The 23,146-nt window shown below is 38.0% G+C and overlaps 1 protein-coding gene across 1 annotated transcript in view; it reads right to left on the bottom strand.

Annotated features, from left to right (window-relative positions):
* The window catches only part of LOC127631087 (plexin A3-like), a 195,497-nt gene that overhangs the window by 9,181 nt on the left and 163,170 nt on the right, over positions 1 to 23,146 (bottom strand). The window contains exons 14-23 of the mRNA XM_052109062.1: positions 20,871 to 20,991; positions 19,167 to 19,303; positions 18,384 to 18,551; positions 17,468 to 17,561; positions 17,109 to 17,348; positions 14,452 to 14,595; positions 12,234 to 12,468; positions 10,014 to 10,156; positions 8,716 to 8,972; positions 3,910 to 3,976 (exon numbers count right to left, since the gene is read on the bottom strand). Of these exons, the coding sequence (XP_051965022.1) occupies positions 3,910 to 3,976; positions 8,716 to 8,972; positions 10,014 to 10,156; positions 12,234 to 12,468; positions 14,452 to 14,595; positions 17,109 to 17,348; positions 17,468 to 17,561; positions 18,384 to 18,551; positions 19,167 to 19,303; positions 20,871 to 20,991 (1,606 nt within the window). The remainder of the gene's footprint in view (positions 1 to 3,909; positions 3,977 to 8,715; positions 8,973 to 10,013; positions 10,157 to 12,233; positions 12,469 to 14,451; positions 14,596 to 17,108; positions 17,349 to 17,467; positions 17,562 to 18,383; positions 18,552 to 19,166; positions 19,304 to 20,870; positions 20,992 to 23,146) is intronic.

Raw genomic sequence — 23,146 nt, 5'->3', positions numbered from 1 at the left:
AGAGAGAGAGAGAGAGAGAGAGAGAGAGAGAGAGAGAGAGAGAGAGAGAAAAGAGAAAAAAAAATATTATGCCCTTTTATAATAATTGTCAAGGTTTCTTCCACTAAAAACAGTCAATTCATTTAGTTTTAAACATCCATTTTCACCCTTTCTATTGGGGCTTTTCCACTGCACGGTACAACTCGACTCGACTCCGCTCTCTTTTTGGGGGTTTTCCACTGTGGTATAGTACCACAGTTACTAAAAATTGTAACTTTTTTAGTACCGCCTCAGAGGTTCCAAGCGAACTGAGCCACTGATTGGTCAGAGACACGGGACATCAATCCGCTAGTTTTAAAGTTAAAAACAGCGATAGCTGTATCATTTGTTAACGTGAATTTAGAATTGTAAAAATAAATGGCTGTGTGCAAAACCACGCCGTGGTCAATAAACGAGGTGCAGACGTTCCTCTCCTTAGCAATGTGTCTCAGCTGTTGGCCCCACACAGCTACCACTGGACCTACCAACAGTGTAGGGAAAAGTAAAAAAAAAAAAAAACATCAAGGAAAAGTGGAAGTGGTTTGACCAAAAGGACACTATGGGAGCAATGGGAGGGAGAGTGCCCTGGACTCAGCCACGACGTTGTTGGAGTTCACGATGGAGGATGGTACGTTTTGTTATGTTAACTCTATACTCTGATTGAAAGCTTCACTTTATTTCGATCACCAGCTACAGGAAAGCTTGCTTCTAAAACAACCAGGCCAACTTAACTGTTACACTTGTGTAAAATCTTTTATTGTAGTTAATTTACTCTAAATTACACTAAATAATTGTGTTAAATCAACAGCCTTAATTATTTATTTATTATATTAAGCCAATAATTTACAGTACAATATAATTTGTTTTTTATTTCAAAAGAGTTAGAACAATTCTGTTTTCCTTTTTATATCCACTTTAAAACATTTTACCTTCAACTTAAGCCTGCTTCCTGTGCAAAATACCACAGAACGGCATTTCAATAAATCACACAGGTTATAATTTTCACAGACTTCGAATTGCTTAATTGCATGGAAAAGTGGCCATGAAAGGAGAGGAAAAACAATATTCTCAGCATAGGAGTGAAATCTAGTTGCGAGCAGTACAGAGAAAGAAAATATGACCATGAGAATAAGAAAGATGGTCAATCTTCTCAGATGACATTTGTAAAGCATACAGAAGTCTCCAATTACCCACTTAAACGTGTTTGATGACCAAATAGTGATACTGTGGGGAGGCTATTATTTAGTTCTTAGGCGAGATCAGCTTGACATTATTAATTACAGCATGGCATCTTGATTCGCACTCTGCTAACAGACGGAGAGGGCTAGCCAGCATCCATACCTAACAGCATAACAGCACGCTATTCCAAACCAGCGTCTTAGATGCATCTGAACGCCATGTCAAATGCATTTTAGTTTCATAACATAAATCATATTCTCATCTTTCTATTGAGCCTGTATGATTCTGTGTGCATTTTGTCTCCATTTACTATGCACAGGATGGGTGTTAAAACCTTGTTATGACACAACAGATGTGCGTCACTGGACTCATGCCAGGTTACACTTGCTAACGGTCACATTTGAACATGGAGTTCACGCAATTTAACGTATGCAGTGTAAATGCAAATGACATGAACGGATAAGCTCAATTTAGCAACCCCTTTTACTTTTGTAATTTGTCACACTGCAAAAAAACATTCTTAATTATTATTTTTCCACTTTTTTTCCCAGTAAAAATAAAAACATATTCTTAAAACAAGATATATTTACTTAACATGCAAAATGGCATAATATATAAAGTCTTTTTTTAGAGAAATCTGACCAAATTTTGTAAAAAAATTATGCTTAAAACAAGAAGAAAAATCTGTCAATAGGGGTTAGAAAAACCTTTGAATTAAGTTTTTTTTTTTTATTTCGTTATTTTTCTTGCCCAATTGGCAAAATAGTTTTTTCTTGTTTTAAGCATAAATCTCACTAAATTTAGATTTCTCTGAAAACAAGACAAAATATCTTGTGCAATTTTGGTTTGTCAAGTAAATATATCTTATTTTAAGAATGGTTTAGATAATTTTACTGGAAAACATAAATGTAGAGCGGAGGAGGGCGGGGCCGGGCTGGAATGATGCACGCCCGGTCGCCCGGTCCCCAATCTGCCTGATGGGGCGCGTGAGGGATAAAGGCGGCCGGTGACAACAGTTGAGACAGAGAGAATTATGTATGTGTTTGTGTGTGTCATTTTATTTAATTAGATATTATTTATATTGTTAAGCCGGTTCTCGCCCATCAAACCCCCTTACAAAAAAAATACTAATTTAGAAAATGATTTTTTTTTTTTGCAGTGCTTATTTTTAGAGTGAATCAGGATATTCAAAGAGAACAAATGGTGGGATTTAATTTTATCAATCAGAATTTGATTGGATAATAAAAAGTTAGAAGAAGGGTGTGGTGTAGAGATAGACCTTATTCACGCTAGCGCCATCTTTGATTTTTGAAGGGAATGACAACGAGGCCGTGATGGATAGACTTACCATCTCTTCAAATGAAATGAATTGTATAAAGCTGTAAAAAGCTCCTTGATCACATCTGATTTTCCATAATCTTGTTGTCTGGAGATCTTTGTATACTGGATGTTCTTGGAAAGATATTTTATCAATGTTTTTTCTGCAATACTATCAAAAACACTTTAAACTGCAGTAAAGCCCATTGAAAAGATTGTAAGTCTATCCCTCACAGCTTCGTTGTCATTCCCATTAAAAATCAAAGATGGCGTGAATAAGGTCTATATGATAGCTGGTTGGAGAGGGAGAGTTAAAAAAAATAAGAGAGCTTGGTGACATAGATTGGGGGGCAGTGTGTTTTGAAAATTCATGAAGATAAACCTTTTTCTTCTTCGGGATAATAAAATGATGCACAATAAGACTCTAAATCAATAAAGAACTAAATCAAATGTGTTTGAAACAACACGAGGTTCAGTAAATAATGACAACTGAACCTTTTGGATGAACTATCCTTTTAAAAAAATAAATAGGGTTAATTTAGATTTCACATTGATTTTAAACTTTCAAAAATATTCCAAACTTATATTTGGAAATAATCATCACGCATATCAGAGAAAAGCTGACTAAAGTTCTTCAACAAGTCTCTGAAGGTAATGTATACAACATAAACATCCTTTCAAATTATGCAACATATCTAAAAATTTGGCCAACAATATGAACTACCATATAGGCCATATGAGAGGATGCGCTCACACAAAAATTGCACTATATAGTCGTAGGTAGGACTAAGGAAGCATTTCGGGGTAATTACTTCTAGAGGCCCGTGTGTTGGCCAAAAACACTTTAACATCTGTACTGATGGGACTTAAAGACACTGGGCGACCGGCCAGAGCTACATTCTGGGAGAGAGCTACATTCCGGGAGGCAATTCCAGCCCTGAATGCACAATCGGCCTGATGTTCTCGCCCTTAACGCTAATTAGCCATCTGAATCTGCTTTAATACAGCGCTGTTTGGGCTACGGAAGCCACAAGCCGGGCGTCTTGGTCAACTTTGGAACACCTGACAGGATGTGGGTTTGAGCGAGTGCCCTCGTGGCCTCACAGGGATGATTTCAGGCTTGGGTGGAAGCTGTGACATTCCGTCATTGCTATCTGGACCGTAGGATTTAGCAAGATTTATAAGTGGCTTTACAGTGAGTCAGCAGTCAGCGCAGAGAAATCTTCTCACACAAATTAAACAGGATGCTAGTTAGCCAGGGTGAAATTAGTGGTTGTTATTCATTTAACAGTGGTCACGTAACGATTTTTGAACTGAGAGGAATCAGTAGAATTGTATAAATAGACTTGTATAATAAATAAAACTAAGGTAAATCGACAACATAGCAACACAAACCTTTAGGAAACGGTGAAGGAGGAAAGTGAACCAGTTGGTGAGCATCTTCTCAGCCACAGATTCAGTTCTGCAAAGGAAAACAAACGCAATCAATTATGCTAATAAGCAGCATTTCACATTGTTTGCAGCACAGCAACTTGCTAAAAGTCAGCTGTTAAAGCTGCAAAGACTGCCCTTACCAGTTTAGAATTTCAAAATTGACCAAATTTACCAGTTCTTACATAGTATCCATATTTACAACAGAACCATATTATCCACAGCTTAAACTATGGATGACTCCTCATTAGCATGGTTAGATCAAGTATAGTTTCTATAAAGCCAACTACAGTAACTTATATGAAAACTAGTAGTCTAAAGACATTTAGAAACTAAAACGCTTCAGCTACTGTAATAATTGTAATAAAAATAAAATAGATTTGATCATATCCTTCATATGTATGAATCCACAACATTTGCTGAGAAATGCCATAGTTACTAAAGAAAAAATTACTATAGTAAAATCAGGAAGGTGGCGAATCAACCAAGAACTATTTTTGATTATTTGCATTGTTTCAAGAGGTTTTTAAACACATCTCATGCACTACAATGTTGAAGTATTAGAACACCTTTATTAATTTGTAGTAGTAATATCTGAGCAAATATTAGGTATATTTTTACCCCACAAATGAAAATAATTTACTCAACAATAGAAAAAACAAAGCAAGTTCTCACGTGAACAGGCTCAAAACAAATCAAGAGCTCACGTAAACAAGCTCAAAACAAAGCAAGATCTCGAGTGAACAAGCTCAAAACAAATCAAGTTCTCGCGTGAACAAGCTCAAAACAAATGAAGATCTCGCGTAAAGAAGCTCAAAACAAAGCAAGATCTCGCGTGAACAAACTCAAAACAAATCAAGATCTTGCGTAAACAAGCTCAAAACAAAGCAAGATCTCGAGTGAACAAGCTCAAAACAAATCAAGTTCTCGCGTGAACAAGCTCAAAACAAATGAAGATCTCGCGTAAAGAAGCTCAAAACAAAGCAAGATCTCGCGTAAACAAGCTCAAAACAAATCAAGTTCTCACGTGAACAAGCTCAAAACAAATCAAGTTCTCGTGTGAACAAGCTCAAAACAAATCAAGTTCTCACGTGAACAAGCTCAAAATAAATCAAGATCTCGCGTAAACAAGCTCAAAACAAATCAAGTTCTCGCGTGAACAAGCTCAAAACAAATCAAATTCTCACGTGAACAAGCTAAAAATAAATCAAGATCTCGCGTGAACAAGCTCAAAACAAATCAAGATCTCGCATAAGCTCAAAACAAAGCAAGATTTCGCGTGAACAAGCTCAAAACAAATCAAGTTCTCGCGTGAACAAGCTCAAAACAAATCAAGTTCTCGCGTGAACAAGCTCAAAACAAATCAAGTTCTCGCGTGAACAAGCTCAAAACAAATCAAGATCTTGCATAAACAAGCTCAAAACAAATCAAGATCTCGCATAAGCTCAAAACAAAGCAAGTTCTCGCATTAACAAGCTCAAAACAAAGCAAGATCTCGCGCAAACAAGCTCAAAACAAATCAAGATCTCGCGTGAACAAGCTCAAAACAAATCAAGATCTCGCGCGAACAAGCTCAAAACAAATCAAGATCTCGCGTAAACAAGCTCAAAACAAATCAAGTTCTCGCGTAAACAAGCTCAAAACAAAGCAAGTTCTCACGTGAACAAGCTCAAAACTAATCAAGATCTCGCGTAAACAAGCTCAAAACAAATCAAGTTCTCGCGTAAACAAGCTCAAAACAAATCAAGATCTCGCGCGAACAAGCTCAAAACAAAGCAAATTCTCGCGTAAACAAGCTCAAAACAAAGCAAGTTCTCGCATTAACAAGCTCAAAACAAATCAAGATCTCGCATAAACAAGCTCAAAACAAAGCAAGTTCTCGCGTAAACAAGCTCAAAACAAAGCAAGATCTTGCGTAAACAAGCTCAAAACAAAGAAAGTTCTCGCGTAAACAAGCTCAAAACAAAGCAAGATCTCGCATAAACAAGCTCAAAACAAATCAAGATCTCGCATAAGCTCAAAACAAAGCAAGTTCTCGCATTAACAAGCTCAAAACAAAGCAAGATCTCGCGCGAACAAGCTCAAAACAAATCAAGATCTCGCATAAACAAGCTCAAAACAAATCAAGATCTCGCGTAAAGCTCAAAACAAAGCAAGTTCTCGCGCAAACAAGCTCAAAACAAAGCAAGATCTCGCGTGAACAAGCTCAAAACAAATCAAGATCTCGCGCGAACAAGCTCAACAAATCAAGATCTCGTGTAAACAAGCTCAAAACAAATCAAGTTCTCGCGTAAACAAGCTCAAAACAAAGCAAGTTCTCGCGTGAACAAGCTCAAAACAAATCAAGATCTCGCGTAAACAAGCTCAAAACAAATCAAGTTCTCGCGTAAACAAGCTCAAAACAAAGCAAGTTCTCGCGTAAACAAGCTCAAAACAAAGAAAGTTCTCAAGTAAACAAGCTCAAAACAAAGCAAGTTCTCGCATTAACAAGCTCAAACCAAATCAAGATCTTGCGTAAACAAGCTCAAAACAAAGCAAGATCTCGCGTAAACAAGCTCAAAACAAATCAAGATCTCGTGTAAACAAGCTCAAAACAAATCAAGATCTCGGTGAACAAGCTCAAAACAAATCAAGTTCTCACGTGAACAAGCTCAAAACAAATCAAGTTCTTGTGTGAACAAGCTCAAAACAAATCAAGTTCTCACGTGAACAAGCTCAAAACAAAGCAAGATCTCGCGTAAACAAGCTCAAAACAAATCAAGTTCTCACGTGAACAAGCTCAAAACAAATCAAGTTCTCGTGTGAACAAGCTCAAAACAAATCAAGTTCTCACGTGAACAAGCTCAAAATAAATCAAGATCTCGCGTAAACAAGCTCAAAACAAATCAAGTTCTCGAGTGAACAAGCTCAAAACAAATCAAATTCTCACGTGAACAAGCTAAAAATAAATCAAGATCTCGCGTGAACAAGCTCAAAACAAATCAAGATCTCGCATAAGCTCAAAACAAAGCAAGATTTCGCGTGAACAAGCTCAAAACAAATCAAGTTCTCGCGTGAACAAGCTCAAAACAAATCAAGTTCTCGCGTGAACAAGCTCAAAACAAATCAAGTTCTCGCGTGAACAAGCTCAAAACAAATCAAGATCTTGCATAAACAAGCTCAAAACAAATCAAGATCTCGCATAAGCTCAAAACAAAGCAAGTTCTCGCATTAACAAGCTCAAAACAAAGCAAGTTCTCGCGCAAACAAGCTCAAAACAAATCAAGATCTCGCGCGAACAAGCTCAAAACAAATCAAGATCTCGCGCGAACAAGCTCAAAACAAATCAAGATCTCGCGTAAACAAGCTCAAAACAAATCAAGTTCTCGCGTAAACAAGCTCAAAACAAAGCAAGTTCTCACGTGAACAAGCTCAAAACTAATCAAGATCTCGCGTAAACAAGCTCAAAACAAATCAAGTTCTCGCGTAAACAAGCTCAAAACAAATCAAGATCTCACGTGAACAAGCTCAAAACAAAGCAAATTCTCGCGTAAACAAGCTCAAAACAAAGCAAGTTCTCGCATTAACAAGCTCAAAACAAATCAAGATCTCGCATAAACAAGCTCAAAACAAAGCAAGTTCTCGCGTAAACAAGCTCAAAACAAAGCAAGATCTTGCGTAAACAAGCTCAAAACAAAGAAAGTTCTCGCGTAAACAAGCTCAAAACAAAGCAAGATCTCGCATAAACAAGCTCAAAACAAATCAAGATCTCGCATAAGCTCAAAACAAAGCAAGTTCTCGCATTAACAAGCTCAAAACAAAGCAAGATCTCGCGCGAACAAGCTCAAAACAAATCAAGATCTCGCATAAACAAGCTCAAAACAAATCAAGATCTCGCGTAAAGCTCAAAACAAAGCAAGTTCTCGCGCAAACAAGCTCAAAACAAAGCAAGATCTCACGTGAACAAGCTCAAAACAAATCAAGATCTCGCGCGAACAAGCTCAACAAATCAAGATCTCGTGTAAACAAGCTCAAAACAAATCAAGTTCTCGCGTAAACAAGCTCAAAACAAAGCAAGTTCTCGCGTGAACAAGCTCAAAACAAATCAAGATCTCGCATAAACAAGCTCAAAACAAATCAAGTTCTCGCGTAAACAAGCTCAAAACAAAGCAAGTTCTCGCGTAAACAAGCTCAAAACAAAGAAAGTTCTCAAGTAAACAAGCTCAAAACAAAGCAAGTTCTCGCATTAACAAGCTCAAACCAAATCAAGATCTTGCGTAAACAAGCTCAAAACAAAGCAAGATCTCGCGTAAACAAGCTCAAAACAAATCAAGATCTCGTGTAAACAAGCTCAAAACAAATCAAGATCTCGGTGAACAAGCTCAAAACAAATCAAGATCTCGCGTAAACAATCTTCTTTCATATTGCTCATGAATACATAACGAACATCAAATTGATAAATCAATAACATTATATTTGATTGTTTCTCGCGAAACGTCGTCTTCAGAAGACTTGGAGTATGATGCGTGAGTCACATGGACAACTTTTATGAAGCTTTTGGTTTTTCTTAAAGTGAGTCCCTATCAACTGCCATTTTGTTGCAAAGATGGACGACTGTGATATGTGATACACATTTTCCTTTTGTGTTCTGCATAAGAAAATCCAGGTTTGGAATGACATGAAAATGTTTTTGACAAAATACAAAATCTTTGGGTGAACTATACCTTTAACACTTATCCACATTCACTATAAACATACAGTTATACAATTAAAATACAGTTAAACTCTTACCGTCTGAGCAGCAATTTGGGATGGTTCCGGTTCTCCAGGTTCTTTTCGATCAGATCAGCTAGCAGCTGTTTGAGCACCACGGTGGCGTATTCCATCCGTCCCTGCAGCGCCGCCATCAGGAGGGAGGCCACATTGCCACGATCCCGCATAGAGAAGGATCGCTGAGCTTCCAGTGTATGAATGAAGGTCAGCAGAAACATCTTGTTGTGTAGCAGCTGACTGAACAAACGCAGGGCCTTCTCCACATTAGCTGGAGACTGGGAGGAGAGGGAACATTTGTTTAAAGGCATAGTTCAACCACAAATTAAAGTGCCATCATTTAATCACCCTCATGTCATTCCATGTATGACTTCCTTTTTTTAAGTGGAACACAAAAAAAGAGAACATTTGAAGAATGTTAATGAAGATCTTACCCATACAATGAAAGTGAATGGGACTGAGGCTTTCAAGCTCCAAAAATGACAGTTAAGCACCATATAGGAGTCTACAAGTAATGATATGTGTGCTATATTTCAAGTCTATCGAACCCATATGATAGATTTATGTGAGAAGCAGAAAGAAATGTAAATAGTAACTCACTGAAAATCACTCTTAAATTCTAATTTTAATTTCTTCATATTCAAACTTGCTTTTCAGAGATCTGAAAGCTTTAAAGAAGAGGAAGATTTTGAGTGATTAACTAATTTTGGTCTGTTCCTCATACATACCTTTCATATGGGCTCAGAAGGCTTATAATATAGGTTATTGACTATTTTTATGGAGCCTGACAGCCTTAGTTCCCGTTCACTTTAATCGCATAGAACTTTCTTTTTTGCTTAACATCTCCTTTTGAGTTCCACAGAAGAAATTCAGTCATACGGGTTTTGAATAATGACAGAATTAATATTTTCAGATGAACTACACTTTGAAATGAAGTAGAAGAATGGAAGAATTGTTCTTTCTTGCTAACCATTTTCAAAATATTTTTTTTTATGGTGAGACACGTCTCTAGATGCCGATTCCACCAGGGATTTGCAGAGCTGTTGATTTTATACAGCCTGAGGTTTTAATTAAAACTCAAGCTTAAAGAGGACGTTTACTGTGAAGCTGACTACTGAGACAGCATTACCGCAGTAGCTCCAGAGCTTTGGGGATCTTTTTAAAGCACATCTATAAGTTTCTTTGCTTTCTTTTTCTGGTAGAAGGATTAAAAGAAAAGGGTCTATGAATTGTGGCAACCTACTTATTGCCGCTTATAAGTGAAAGACTACACCCTGGGACAAAGAAATGGAACCAAAAGGTTGTAAAAGCTCGCTTACATCCAGCTCTTTCAGAACAGGGTGCTCTTCGATACCGGGGAACATCACTCGCATGGTGTAGGTACGATATTCCAAGAAAGGGATCTTTACACCGTCCATGTCGTTGGTTAGCTCTTGGATGTCTGTTTGTAGCTCGGCAAATGCTAAGAAAAATAAGGAACAAAAATATGCATCCATCAGACCTAAAATAAAATATACACAAGTGTTTCTTAAACTTTAGGACATTTTAGCACGGTAGTCTTCTAGAAAGTCTTGTTAAAAAAAAATGTGTCCACTTTTTTTTTGTGCACCGCTCACAAGTGATTTTTACTTTGATTTTCTCTTTATTTTCATCTCAAGCATGCTCTTCTGACACGTTTGACTCGGTAAACAAGTATACTAACCTTTGAAAAAAACTTTATTAGGGGCTAAATTGTTTGGTAGAAATGATAGGAATAATTTTCACACAATATTTATTAAAATAGTTTATTTTACTATTCGCTTAGATTAATTAACATGCAATAATTTGTATTTTTATAATGAATAATCATAATTTAATATTGAAAGTCTGGGTTTGGAACAAGGCAAAAGCAGTACAATCTGTACATACAGTAAAAGGCATTTGAAAATAACCAAATAAATGAATTAAATCATAATAATGATTCATTTTTAATCAAATCAAACAGAAATAAATAAACAAACAAATAGATAGGTTGAAATCTGTTAAGTTTGAATGAAAATTAACCATTGGGACATCAAACTGAAAAAAGACATCCAAATATATTTTGAGATTATAAAACAAATAATCTCGAAACATTTGGTTTATTTCCAGGTTAAAAAAACAAAAAAACATTTTCATTATATCAGCATTATGTCATATGTATGCAGTAGAGTCTTAGTCTTTTTCTGTTAAAGCATCCCCACTGATGGCTGTCACAAAAACAAGCACAAAATTTGCATCTATTCCAGTTCTTCATAGCATTCTTTCAATGAGTGCATGAAAAATACAGTGGCGCATCAACCCGAGTTACAGATCCTTTAAACCCGTGAATAAAACCAGTATCAAAGGATGAGGACGTTATGACGTCATGACCCAGTTTAATCACCACATAGACTGCGTCAAACTCTGCAAGAATCCAGGCTACATCCTCAGTACAGCAGTGTGAGAGTGTGAGAACATCCAAGTCTCTAGTTTCCAAATACAACACTGCAAGCTGGGCGCCCACAGGAGATATTGCATACAATAAAATAATACATCACAGCTCCATCTGATTTATCCTATGGCTTAAGACCATTAGTAGCTAATTAAAACACTCAACGTACCTGTTGGAAACAGCTTGATACGGCCATATGCACCACAGATGATGAACTATAAAAAAGTGTGGGCTGTTCAGGGCAGGTGTGACGCAAATTTCAGAATTTAAGAATTGGCTCCCTTTCAATCCTTAAGTTGTACTTTGAATTCAATTGGATTTTGAATTGCAAGTACAGGGAGAAGAATTTACTGAATTACAATTCAAATCAATTCAACACAATAACACAACAGAAAAAGTTCAAATTACACCCTTTTATTCCCTAATAGGTTAAATATTTTTTTCTGAACTGATTAGAGATATTTTTCTTAACTAATTTAAATGCATTTAAAAAAAATAGATATATGGATAAATATAATTTTTTCAGTAGCTTGAAATATGATTTCTTTTTTTTAATCTATAAATGATACTGTATAATATAGATTAAACTGTAGTCCATCACTGGAATACAGTATATTCATTTATCACACACACACACACACACTTTATATGTTTAGTGTTTTTTATATAAATACACATTTTCATGTATAAATAAAAAAAGATAAAAAATAATCCATAAAAATAAATAATATTATTTTAATATAATACATATTAAATTAAATACATAAATGAAACACAACTTTCTGAAATGAGCATTTCAAACTTTGATTATTCAGATCATCTAACGTTTCTGGAAATACCCCAGATGTTGTGCGTAAGGGCATGTTTATGTGTAATTCACAATGAAAAACGAGATGTATCTAGACTTTCAGCAGTTTTATGAATTTATTTTTTGAATGTTATTCCATGTTAACTCTACTTTTTTAAATTCAAATCCGTATTACAATTCTGCATCACGTTTGCCATCTTAATTCATCTTCAAGGACTGAAGTGGAATTTTTCAAAGCATCCTCAATTCAACTCTGAATGAGTGTGCTTGGACTCTTACCTTCTTTGCACTCTAGTGCGACTCGGGACTCCAGGTTGTCCATTTGCAGCTGCAGGCGTTTGAGCGTGCGGTCGGCGTCCCTCGTTTTGCGTTTGTAGGCGATGAGCACGGCAATAATTGCGATGAGAAGAACGCCTCCGCCCGCTCCGATCCCTATGATGGCAGGCAGCGTGAGAGTGCTGTCGGAATAGATGTGAAGTGTGCCGGGGGAATATTCCAGACCTCCTACTAGAATCTAAACACACACACACAAAAAGAAACAAAGGTTTGTTCTTGTTAGTGAGTTTTCCAGTCAAAGAGTCCTGCTGATTTTAGTGGGTCATAATGAGGGTGTTTGATTGGTTGAGGGCACACACACTGCTTTTTCCTGGATGAAATCAGCACACAATTAGAATGACAGTGAAATGCACTTCAGAATTATGCACTTGCAAGGTCAGCAGTGTTGGAGAGTAAGGGGCTGTTCAAACAAAACACGTTCATGCATTAAAAAAAGGCTAAGTGCTCCACAGCATAATGGAAAAGAAAGAAGGGGTCTCAAGACACGTTTTTAAAAGTTTAACTTCTTTTACCTTGAAACTGCATCTTAAAATGCAACAATTATAATTTAAAATGCAGAACAAACAGTGAGGTGCAAAACAACGGTAAAAAATGTCAGTCTATCTCAAGTTTACAAGTGAATATCCCAACTAAGAGTTGTTTTCGTGCCAGCCAGATAAATACTGCCCATATTGTAGAAAAAATATCATCCAATAGCTGTAAAAATGAAGAAAAAATAGCTTCAAAGTAATTAGCTACATGCTAGTAGCTTGTAGAGTTGAAAACAACTTTTTCCGCCACTTAGTTGTTGTAGCAGGTACGTTTGGATAGGGGATAAAATAATTTGTGCTCACAACAATGTGTTTTATACCATGAATTAATGGCCAAATAATTATAATGAACAACAAAACATTGCAATGTTTAACTTGTACTTGTTCGTGAACTTTCGGATTCGTAAACTTTTCGTATTCGTCAATTTTTATAACGTTTTTCGTATTCTCTTGGATCACCACTTGATGTACATAAAAAAGAAGCAAAACCATTTGAAAACTACTGATCTAACCACTTAAAGTTATTTTAAAAAATCATGTAGCTTGATAAGCTTCAGTTTCAAAGTAGCTTCCCCAACACAGTTGGCCTGAGAGAACAACTCCTCGCTGTCTTCTTCAGAGCACTAATCCAAATCAAATTACTTCAAAAAGTCATTTTGGCACAGGTGTGACGGCAATTAGGCTCAAATCAGCAGGTAATAGAGGTTTAGTTAGGGATTTCGGTCCGACTGTGGCGTGGTACAGGGAACTCAGCCTTGTACTATTCGTGGACCAATTAAGTCCGGCATCCTGCAGACTGTACTAACGAGTTTCACCTTTCCACCACTGCCTGGGCGCTGCATGGCTGCATGAATTATTGAGAGTCACGGATTGAGAAGAACAAAGTGAAACCTGGTGAGCTGTCGATATGTGTCAGGTCATTAGCCGAGTGATCCCTGCATTCTCACTCGTACTACTATTTCACTTTCTCCTCTCTACTGGTGTTTCTCCAAGCCGTGGCTTCACAAACAGCCTTTAACTTTCATCACCGGAACTCTCCGCATCGTAATCTCCTCTTTGAAACTGTACATGCAATCTTGTTTTCTTAGGGCTTGTTCTAATTAATTAAACCTGATGGAGTTTGGGTGTATGAATACAGCTCTAGGACGTTGCTAGGGTGTTCTCATGAAGGTTATGAAGGACTCCTCTTTGCTGTTCGTAATAATTGTTTGAGCTGTCGAGAGAGCAGATAGCTAGATTACAAGGAAAATTGCTTATATCAGCGCTCCGGTGTAATCCTAATAAGTACTTAATATACAGCGAGCCGCTTCCAGTTGACCTTTATGTTTTCTGTTTTAGCATTAAGGTAAAAATGGTCAAGCAGCAGTGGTTTATTACAGATTAAATAAGACGTACAATGCCCGAGTCCGCGCAAACCAAACATTCAGCATTTTCTCCATTTTATGGCCATCCTTTCATTTTCTGCCACATTTATTAGTTGATATACAAAGGGATAAATATAGGCTCGTAAATTCTGAGTAGCTGTATTGAGAGGCGATACTGTTGTCCTCTTCGCTGGCAGAGAGAGGGTCATTATGGATTAGGTGTTTATTATGCATAATGGGAAAATGTCATGACTGTGTGAAGCTCACCATCACTCGCTGTTCTCCGGTCAGATCTGGTGAATCGCAGAGCAGCTGAGATTCAGAGACTGTAAGCAGACAGGGCATTTCTCCAATCATGACGCTGTAATTCAGGCGGGCATTTCCGGGGGCTGGAGGAATGAGATTCTTTCCCTGTTTTGAAATGGAGAAATCATAAACTAAATTCAAAAATGTTTTTAAACAAAAAACGACTAGCATAGTTTGACACAATTTTGAATCTCGCTAAAACTGTGCAGAATGTTCGGTCATATTTAACCCCAAAATCTAAAGAATTGGATTTGTTTAAAAATACTGAGCTGTTCTACATTTCAACATATATATATATATATATAGTATATAATAGTAGCTACACGACTCTTTCAAACATGTCTTGTTTACATGCAGAAGGCACAAATAAAAAGTCTTCAAGACCATATTGCTTGTCTCTTTATTCACATATGTTACCTTAAAAGGAATATTCTGGGTTCGATACAAGTTAAGCTCAATCAACAGCATTTGTGGCATACAATTGATTACCACACAAAAATAAATTTTGACTTGCCCCTCATTTTTTAAAGCAAAAAAGCAAAAATGTGCATTACAGTGAGACTTACAATGGAAGTGAATGGGGCCAATTTTTGAACATTAAAGGAGACCAGTTATGCCCGTTTTTACAAGATGTAATATAAGTCTCAGGTGTCCCCAGAATGTGTCTGTGAAGTTTTAGCTCAAAATACCCTACAGGTCATTTATTATACCATGTTATAAATGCCTCTTTTTGGGTGGAATCAAAAACACTCTGTTTTTGTGTATGTCTCTTTAAATGCAAATGAGCTACTGCTCCTAACATACTGTAGCTCTAGTTTCCGTGAATACAATCAGACACAATGGTAACTTTAGCTGCATTAGCCGTGGAATCAGCTAACAAGCACATTAGGAAAGGCGATTTGCAAACATTCACAAAATATAAAGTGCAGTACTCAGATCTTCAGGATATAAAGCTGGAACACGAACAGTTGGTACTGATCCATGCTTGATAATAATAATTAATTAAAAATCCTGCTTTATATTGACACTCATTCACAAAGTAGTCCGGTGTTAAATTATTTGCACAAACATACACACATTTTTGTATGTTTGGGGGCACATTTCCTTCAAAAACAAAACTTGTCCACTGCGTCTTCAGTGGCTCTGATGCCGGGAGTGCATGAAGACTCTTATGTTCACTTTTACAGCCAACAACAGAACACTTATGAAGCTGAAACATTATTCTTCTCACTTTATCTGCACCAGCGCGGAAACAAATGGCAGACTACATGTAGATCACTCAGGGGAAGAGCTAGGATAATAGGGTGGAGTCCGTCACCAGTCGTGGGCGAGGCTAACTTGACGTCACTTTAGAGCAGAAACGAAAACCATTAATTTTGACACACTGTTTTTGATTAATAGAAATATAAGAAAGAGGAGTGGGTGGACTTTTAACATTGTACTGTGGTTGTGTAACACTGTCAATTCACATTTATGTACAAACACCATGTAAAAGTGATTTTTGCATAATATTTCCCCTTTAAAATACTCACTTTTTCACAAGTATAGCCATAAGACATAACAATATGCATGTAAACATGATTTTAGTGTGATGAAATCACTTGCTAACCTTTTCTGTGTAAAGTTGAAGCCAATGTTACATCTTTGTTGCCATAACGATGTAATGTCAACAAACCCTAAGACCCTAAAATGACTGTAAAAATTATGATTTAATCCACTTTACAACTGAAATAATACATGAGTTTTAACAGTTGAATTAATGTAAGTACTTTTATAAAATGATAAGCTTTACATTTCTGCCTTTAAACCATCCAAAAATTGGCCCCATTCACTTTCATTGTAAGTGTCTCCTTGATTTTTTTTTTTTTTTTTTTTAAAAGAAGGCTCGAGTCGAAATAAATTTTTGTGGTAATCAACATTATGCCATAAATGCTGTTGATTGAGCTTAACTTGAATTGAACCCGGAATATTTCTTTAAAAGTGTACTCAGTTACTTTTGTCTTTGTGTCATCTTGGACTTACACTTACACCTAGTGGCTTGGATGCAGCATAATTTAAAATGAATTGTTTTCAGTTTCAGATGTCATTAGAAATTTAGTACTCACAGTCAGCCATGGTTAAATTAATCGATGAGTGAAAGTGTCAAATAACAGGCGGGTTACTGAGATTAAGCGAGAATTATTTGGCTGGTCATGTGATTCTAACATGGCAACCCCCATGTGCGGACCCTCTCCATGTAGAATAAAATAGCTTTTATAAGGTTACTGACAAGACTAAAGTCTTCATTTTAATGTGAACAGTCATGATTTCCTACATGAATTGCAAAATTACAATTCATGTCTTTAGAAGTTAAACTTTTTGAATGAGGAAAAAATGACTGAATGCACCTTTTGTTAATAGAAAATTATTCAAAGAAAAATAAAACTCAAAATTACAGTATTGATAATTAAGAAATATGAATGTAATGTCTTCAGGTGATTGGTATCGGCGAATAAATATTATCTTGACATTTATTTGTGAGATTCATCCAAATTGTGAGAAAATAAATTCTCATGCCTTAAATCTAATTAGAACAGTAATTAAAACAAATTAAAACAAGATTAGAACCCAGGTCGTGCCTTTAGAATGATGGGTGACCCCGGTTTGACCTCCAGTATCCCTGCATTCCCAAGGGGGTCAAAGGTCGGGTTAGGGTAGTACATGAATGGAGTTCCATTGAGGATGAGAAGGGCGGAAACGTGGTCCAGAATGAAGCCGAATTCGTCCGGGTGAATTCCGCTCTCTGGAACCTGCCGTTTGGTGTAGATGATGCCTGGAGCCAAGCACGTCATCACAGAGTCGTTCACCACAGTACAAAACTGCAGAGGCACATTCAGAGAACATTCGCTCAAGAGATCTTGTACACAACAGTCTGCTCATAATGACTCTGATAATGGTGGGGGACAGAGAGGATAAGGACAGTTGGCTGGGAACTCACGTTTGTAGTCTCCACTCCTCCATATTTGGCTCTGACTTTGGGTTCCTGAATGGTGAGCAGATTGGTTCCTGTGACAGTGAGGGTGGTGCTCCCACTGTCAGAACAAACAAGCAACAATGACTAAGTTTAGGCATGGAACTCTGAATGGTTCAAGCTGAACTTGTTATCTGTTAGCTAGTCAGCTCGCTCACGTGATGCAGTATGTCAAGCCAATCGTGCGTACTCTCTCTTTGCCTAAAATTGTAATTTGCCCAGTTTGCAAGTTAGCCAGTTTCATTGCAGCGAACATGTATTTATGTCTAATTGTGCAGCAGCAGCATGTCATATATGCTTAAATCAGTATGTCTGTGTATCGTCTAGCAGTAGCAAGTCTCTGCACTAGCTCTGCAGCAGCGTAGCAGATCTAGTACGTAAAGACCAATTTCCTATCAATATGTCACACCCACATTTACATTCTAAATCTTTCAGAGAGTTCACAAAACTAAACTTTAGTTAGACGGGAGATACTCACTTCATTCTTCAAATTGAGTAATGCGTGGGCATTTGTGTGGGTCTGTTGCAAACCCTAGCGAGCCGCCTAACTAGACAGCCTTAAGTTATGCTCTATCTTCCTTAACATATGTTTTTGTGTCCATCTGCAGTGTATTTCAATAGTTTTACTATGTTAACATATGCTAGACGCACATTTTCGACTGTTGTGCCATATCTCCTTTTTTGTTGTTGTTTTTTTTGCTCCATTTCAGGTTGAAAGGAAGGTAAACTTTTAAAAACTCACCTTGAGACAACTGCGTTCTGCATGCGCTGCATCTTGCTTTTTTAGCACGATATGCTATTGGCCTGAGCGGCCCTTATAAGGTAGCAGGAGATATTTGTGTCCGTTGACAGGTTTTGGAACAGTGATTGTGGGTTTACTTACTTTATAATACTCCAGTTTGGCTCCACGCTGGAAATGGTTGGATCCTCGGTGTAAATATAACGTGTATCGCTGGTGACCTCTGCCTTGTCAATGAACAGCTTGACAGATGAAGTCCCAGAACCAGATGCTGATGGTGGGGTCACACACACTATCTCACGCACCGTTCTCCTGTCAGAACAAAACACAAGACCATTAACATACATGAATTATAATTCGTTTGTCCATTATTATTCTATGATTTGAAAAATAAATCATGGCCCAACAGAGAAGACCAGGATATGATGCAATTACGTGCAGGTCCTCCAACCACCCTGCTTTAAAAAAAAAAAAAAAGCTTAAACCATCCATCTTCTAACCTGGACAAGTCAGTAAAGTCAGTGGTCTATTTTTATGGTTTTATAGGGGTTTTGGGCACTTGTCAGCTGGTCAGGTTGAGAAAACTAGCTAAGACCAGCTAAAAAAACCAGCATCATCCAGTCTGGACTAGCATGGAAATACATGCTGATCTAATATAGTATTTTTAGCCACGAAATTACAATATTGTATGTCTTATAAGCAGCTGTTATAATCCTTTAACAACTCCACCAACAACATAAACATTATGTTTCTTGCCTCAACCAATGACTAAAATCATTGTGAGCATCAGAATGTGGACATATTTGAGGATCTCCATGCGTACTCAGTTGATTCGATGTGGAAATGACACATTTTGCTTCCCACAGATGTCGTGGGACACAGATATGATCCGCACCAGAAGATCCGGTTCTGGCAATCGCTGCTCACCTGACAAACAGACACTCTTCCTGGGCCAAAAACACAGTCACAGTGCTGCCTGCGTCCAGATATCGACCTGAGATAGTCAGTCTGGTCCCTCCAGACACGGGTCCTTTCTCCGGCCGCACCCGGCTAAAACTCGGAGTCTAGAGGAAAGAGATATTTCAGAACAAACATGTTAGTAAATAGCGGGGGATGTTGTCACTCCATATGGGGTAAGCTGTCGCAATGGAACCTGCCATTAACCCTCACAGACCCAGTGTAGCACAACTGCAATGTTTGTTTAAAGCAATTAATACCTCATTTTTATTTATTAAAAACGTTACCAACTACACTTTGAACTATATCCTAAGTGCTTAAGTGTGAGGGTGAAATAGATATATATTTTTTTAAGTCTTTTTAAGTTTGCTTAAAAATCAAGATTTCCACATTGACTTCCATTGTTTGCTAAATTCAGCCCAAACTAAAATTTGTTTAAAAATCTAGACTTTTACAATCAGTGGCTTTCTAAAAACACTTTCAAGGAGGAAAATGGCCTTTTAATATTAGTTTTTCAATTTTAACATTTTGAATCAAGATGGAAATTCCGGAAACAGCAATGTAAACGATAACAGAAAAATATCAAATCAATGTTTTGGCCAACAAATTGTATAAATCTACTACATGAATGGGAAACATTCAGGCAAGGATCATATATAAAATGAAGGTAGATTTAAAGGCTGTGTTCTCAGGACAAGGGTATTTTTCAAAAATGTCAGATCGAGGCAAGTTGTCACATGGGTTTCTTTATGTCCACTTGTTTACCCAAAAAGCTATAGCAAAATATTAAGCAGTTAGGAATTGCAAACCATTGCTAGAGAAAACATAAATGTGTAATTGGAAATTTGACTCTAGCTAGAGATATAGCCCTTGTGACAGCTTCCTTGTGTGACAACTATCCCAGTCTCCCCTATGCATCAGCCTTGAAAACCCTACTCTCTAGATTTCGGGATCATCGATTAAAAAACCCATATAGTTTGGCCACTGTCTGACTGGAGTCCCAGTGGAAACTTCCAAACAGATGGGAGCTCAGTGCAGTGTTGATACACACTCGAGCACGCTCTTGCTTTCTCATTCTGGTACTACAAGAAGAAGATTACACTCATCACTGTAATAGAAATGTCCTGTTTGCTGTTGGGGCAAGCAGGGCTCGTTTGTTTCAGCGTAGGATCTGTCAGGCATCGCTGCAGTACTGTCCTTTCACAGTAATTAGTTGCATACCTGTGTAATTGTGTAAGTCTACAAGACTAAAGCTGCCTGGATGCTATTGATTAGATGTTCAGGGAATCCAGGCAGGGCTATCCATTTATGTGTGTGCGTGTGTTCAGCTCCTGGGCTAGGGATAATAAACGAAAGCCCTGTTCCTGCTGGGTACCACTTAAAACTCAGCAGGGAGGAGGGGGTAATTGTGCCACTCTTTACATCGCTTTTCCCCCTCAGCGAACTGCATAATCACATGGTCGCCACAACCAGATCTGATTGGCTAATGGAATGTAGAAGTGGAAGTCCTAATGATTCATTGTGTTTAGGTAGAATACCTGATTGGCGAGTCTCAAATGATGGGAACTTATTGATTGGCTGAGTCTAAATCACCACAAACAAGATGTTACTAGAGATGAGGAGATCTATAGGAAAATAATGATAAGATATCTTAAGAATAACATTGGGACGTACCACAAAAGAGTATGTTTGAGACGATTGCGTGCGATACTCTGCACTGCAGTCACCGATACACAACTCCACCGGACCACCAGGCGGGTTCAATATCTGAGATTCCTCCATATCACACACAATCCTGCAGGACAAACACACGCACATTGAAAACATACCTGTGTAAAACATTGCCCAAACAGGGATAATAACTATTTGACTATAACAAGCAACATGGCAAGAGGTTTACAAAGTACCAAAGCAGCCTATGGGAAGTTCCCATACCAACAGACAAGTACTAAAAACCTCCATGTTATTACCATATAAAGCCATGATTTTTTGGACATGTCCTATAGTAAAACCACACTTTTCAGGACATGTAATATGCAGGGGTTAAATTGGGCCAGTTCCAGATCCATTTGACAGGTTCCTTCTCTATTTAATGAGTGTACTTGTTTAAAAATATTTAGTTCACCTGTTTCTTAGATACATTATTATGCTACTAGCATATTAAATGGTTTCACTGTTATTTGAATTTATGTTGATTCTGCATTTATTTTAATTATGTGTATGTTTTGTTTCCTTTGAAAAAAATATTTTTTCTAGCAAATCCGCAGTGGGATTCAGGCGCGAAGCGGTCCAGTATAAAAGTTGCAAACACCATTCCTCCGAATTTTCGGACTAAGGGACGGAGCGCATTGCTCGCACCCAGAAAAAACAAAAACAAAAAAAAACTCTTGAGTCTGTAGTGCGGCCAGCTAATACAATGTCTCATTCCCTTCATCTAAGGGAACCGAGATTACATGCATAACCAAGATGTTCCCTTACAATTCAGTTCACTAGACATTGCATCATTAAGCTGAAGCAGTGGGCAACAGTGTCCCATCACGCCGCAATACACGACATAACCCTCCCAGAGTGGAAACATGACACTGCAGTCCTGCGGGATGGCGACCAACACGAGTATGCCGCAAGTGAATGACCTTCATGGTGAGCCAGGAGGGGAACACTCAGAATGGATATACAAACTATAGTCATATAGTATGAATAAACCTCTTCACGAATCAGGAAGGAAGTTTTATATATAATGAAAGTGCTTGTGACTTTGGAAAATACAACGGTTTGAATGAAGGCGGTTGTGTAAATGACAGGGAGCCCATACTTAAAAAGAGGGGCAAAATTCTCACTGCAAGAGAGGACTTGCAATGAGAGAGATGTACGCAATTCGCACCCTGCATCTCATAAGCTAGGGCGATAGCATCAATGATCCAATGAAAAAGTCTTTGCTTGGAGATGGACATTCCTTTTGTGCATCCTCCATAGCACACAAAGAGCTGGTCAGACAGCCTGAACTGGCAGGTGGACTCAACATATGTGTGTTGCGCTCGCACAGGGCATAACAAATGCAAAGACTGTTCCTCGTCCAAATTAAATGGAGGAGGGGAAAAAGGATTGAAGGTGAACCACCTGCGCTCTGAAGTATGTGGTTGAACCTTAGGGACATAGCCTCTTCTGGGTTTTACAGTGGCTTTTGAAAGACCCAGACCAAACTCCAGACATGAATTGGCAGTATTTGCAAATCATCAACATGTTTTACTGAGGCCAGAGCAAGCAGTAATGCGGTGTTAGGTCCCAAGTTGGAACAGAAGCCAGGTGAAGGAGGTTTAGCCGCCCCGCTCCCCTAAGGAACTTTATGATTAAATCATGTTTGCCTATAGAGGTGCCGGCTTCGGGTGCTTCCAATTAGTGAACACATTTCATCTCTGAGCGTAAAGGCGTCTTGTAGACGGCGCTCTAGCCTGTAAAATGGTATTCATCACCGACTGAGTCAGTTTTGGCACGTTTAGTGCGCTCCGTTTGGGGGCCACACATGCAGGTTTCACAGCTTGGGCTGATTTTGCCCTGCGCTTGAAATGCGCTTGAAGAGGAGATCCCTCCTCAACATTTTGAATGGGCGCTTCGCAAGTGCGTGAATCAACTTATCTAAAATTGGCTTTCTTTGCCATAGTGCTCGCCACGCATCCGCGTAATGGGACAGAGGGCTATTTGGTTCGTTCATTATATGATATAACGCGTCGCTCACCATTGGGAAGCGGTTAGGCATAAATGTGTATTTTGTGTTCATAACACCGGCGTGTCAGAACACTGTTGAAACGGGGCGGTCGACGTGCAAATTGGATTGCATAATCATGTTCGATCGTTTTTTAACACCCAGATGAAAATAACGTCTGTGTAACGGGACAGAGGGTGATTTGGTTTGTTCATTGTATGATATAATGTGCTGCTCGCCATTGGAAAGT

Source organism: Xyrauchen texanus, chromosome 37, assembly GCF_025860055.1.
Source record: "Xyrauchen texanus isolate HMW12.3.18 chromosome 37, RBS_HiC_50CHRs, whole genome shotgun sequence".
Classification (NCBI taxonomy): domain Eukaryota; kingdom Metazoa; phylum Chordata; class Actinopteri; order Cypriniformes; family Catostomidae; genus Xyrauchen; species Xyrauchen texanus.
Note: the sequence above shows the minus strand (reverse complement) of the source record. Positions and strands in the feature narration are given on the sequence as shown.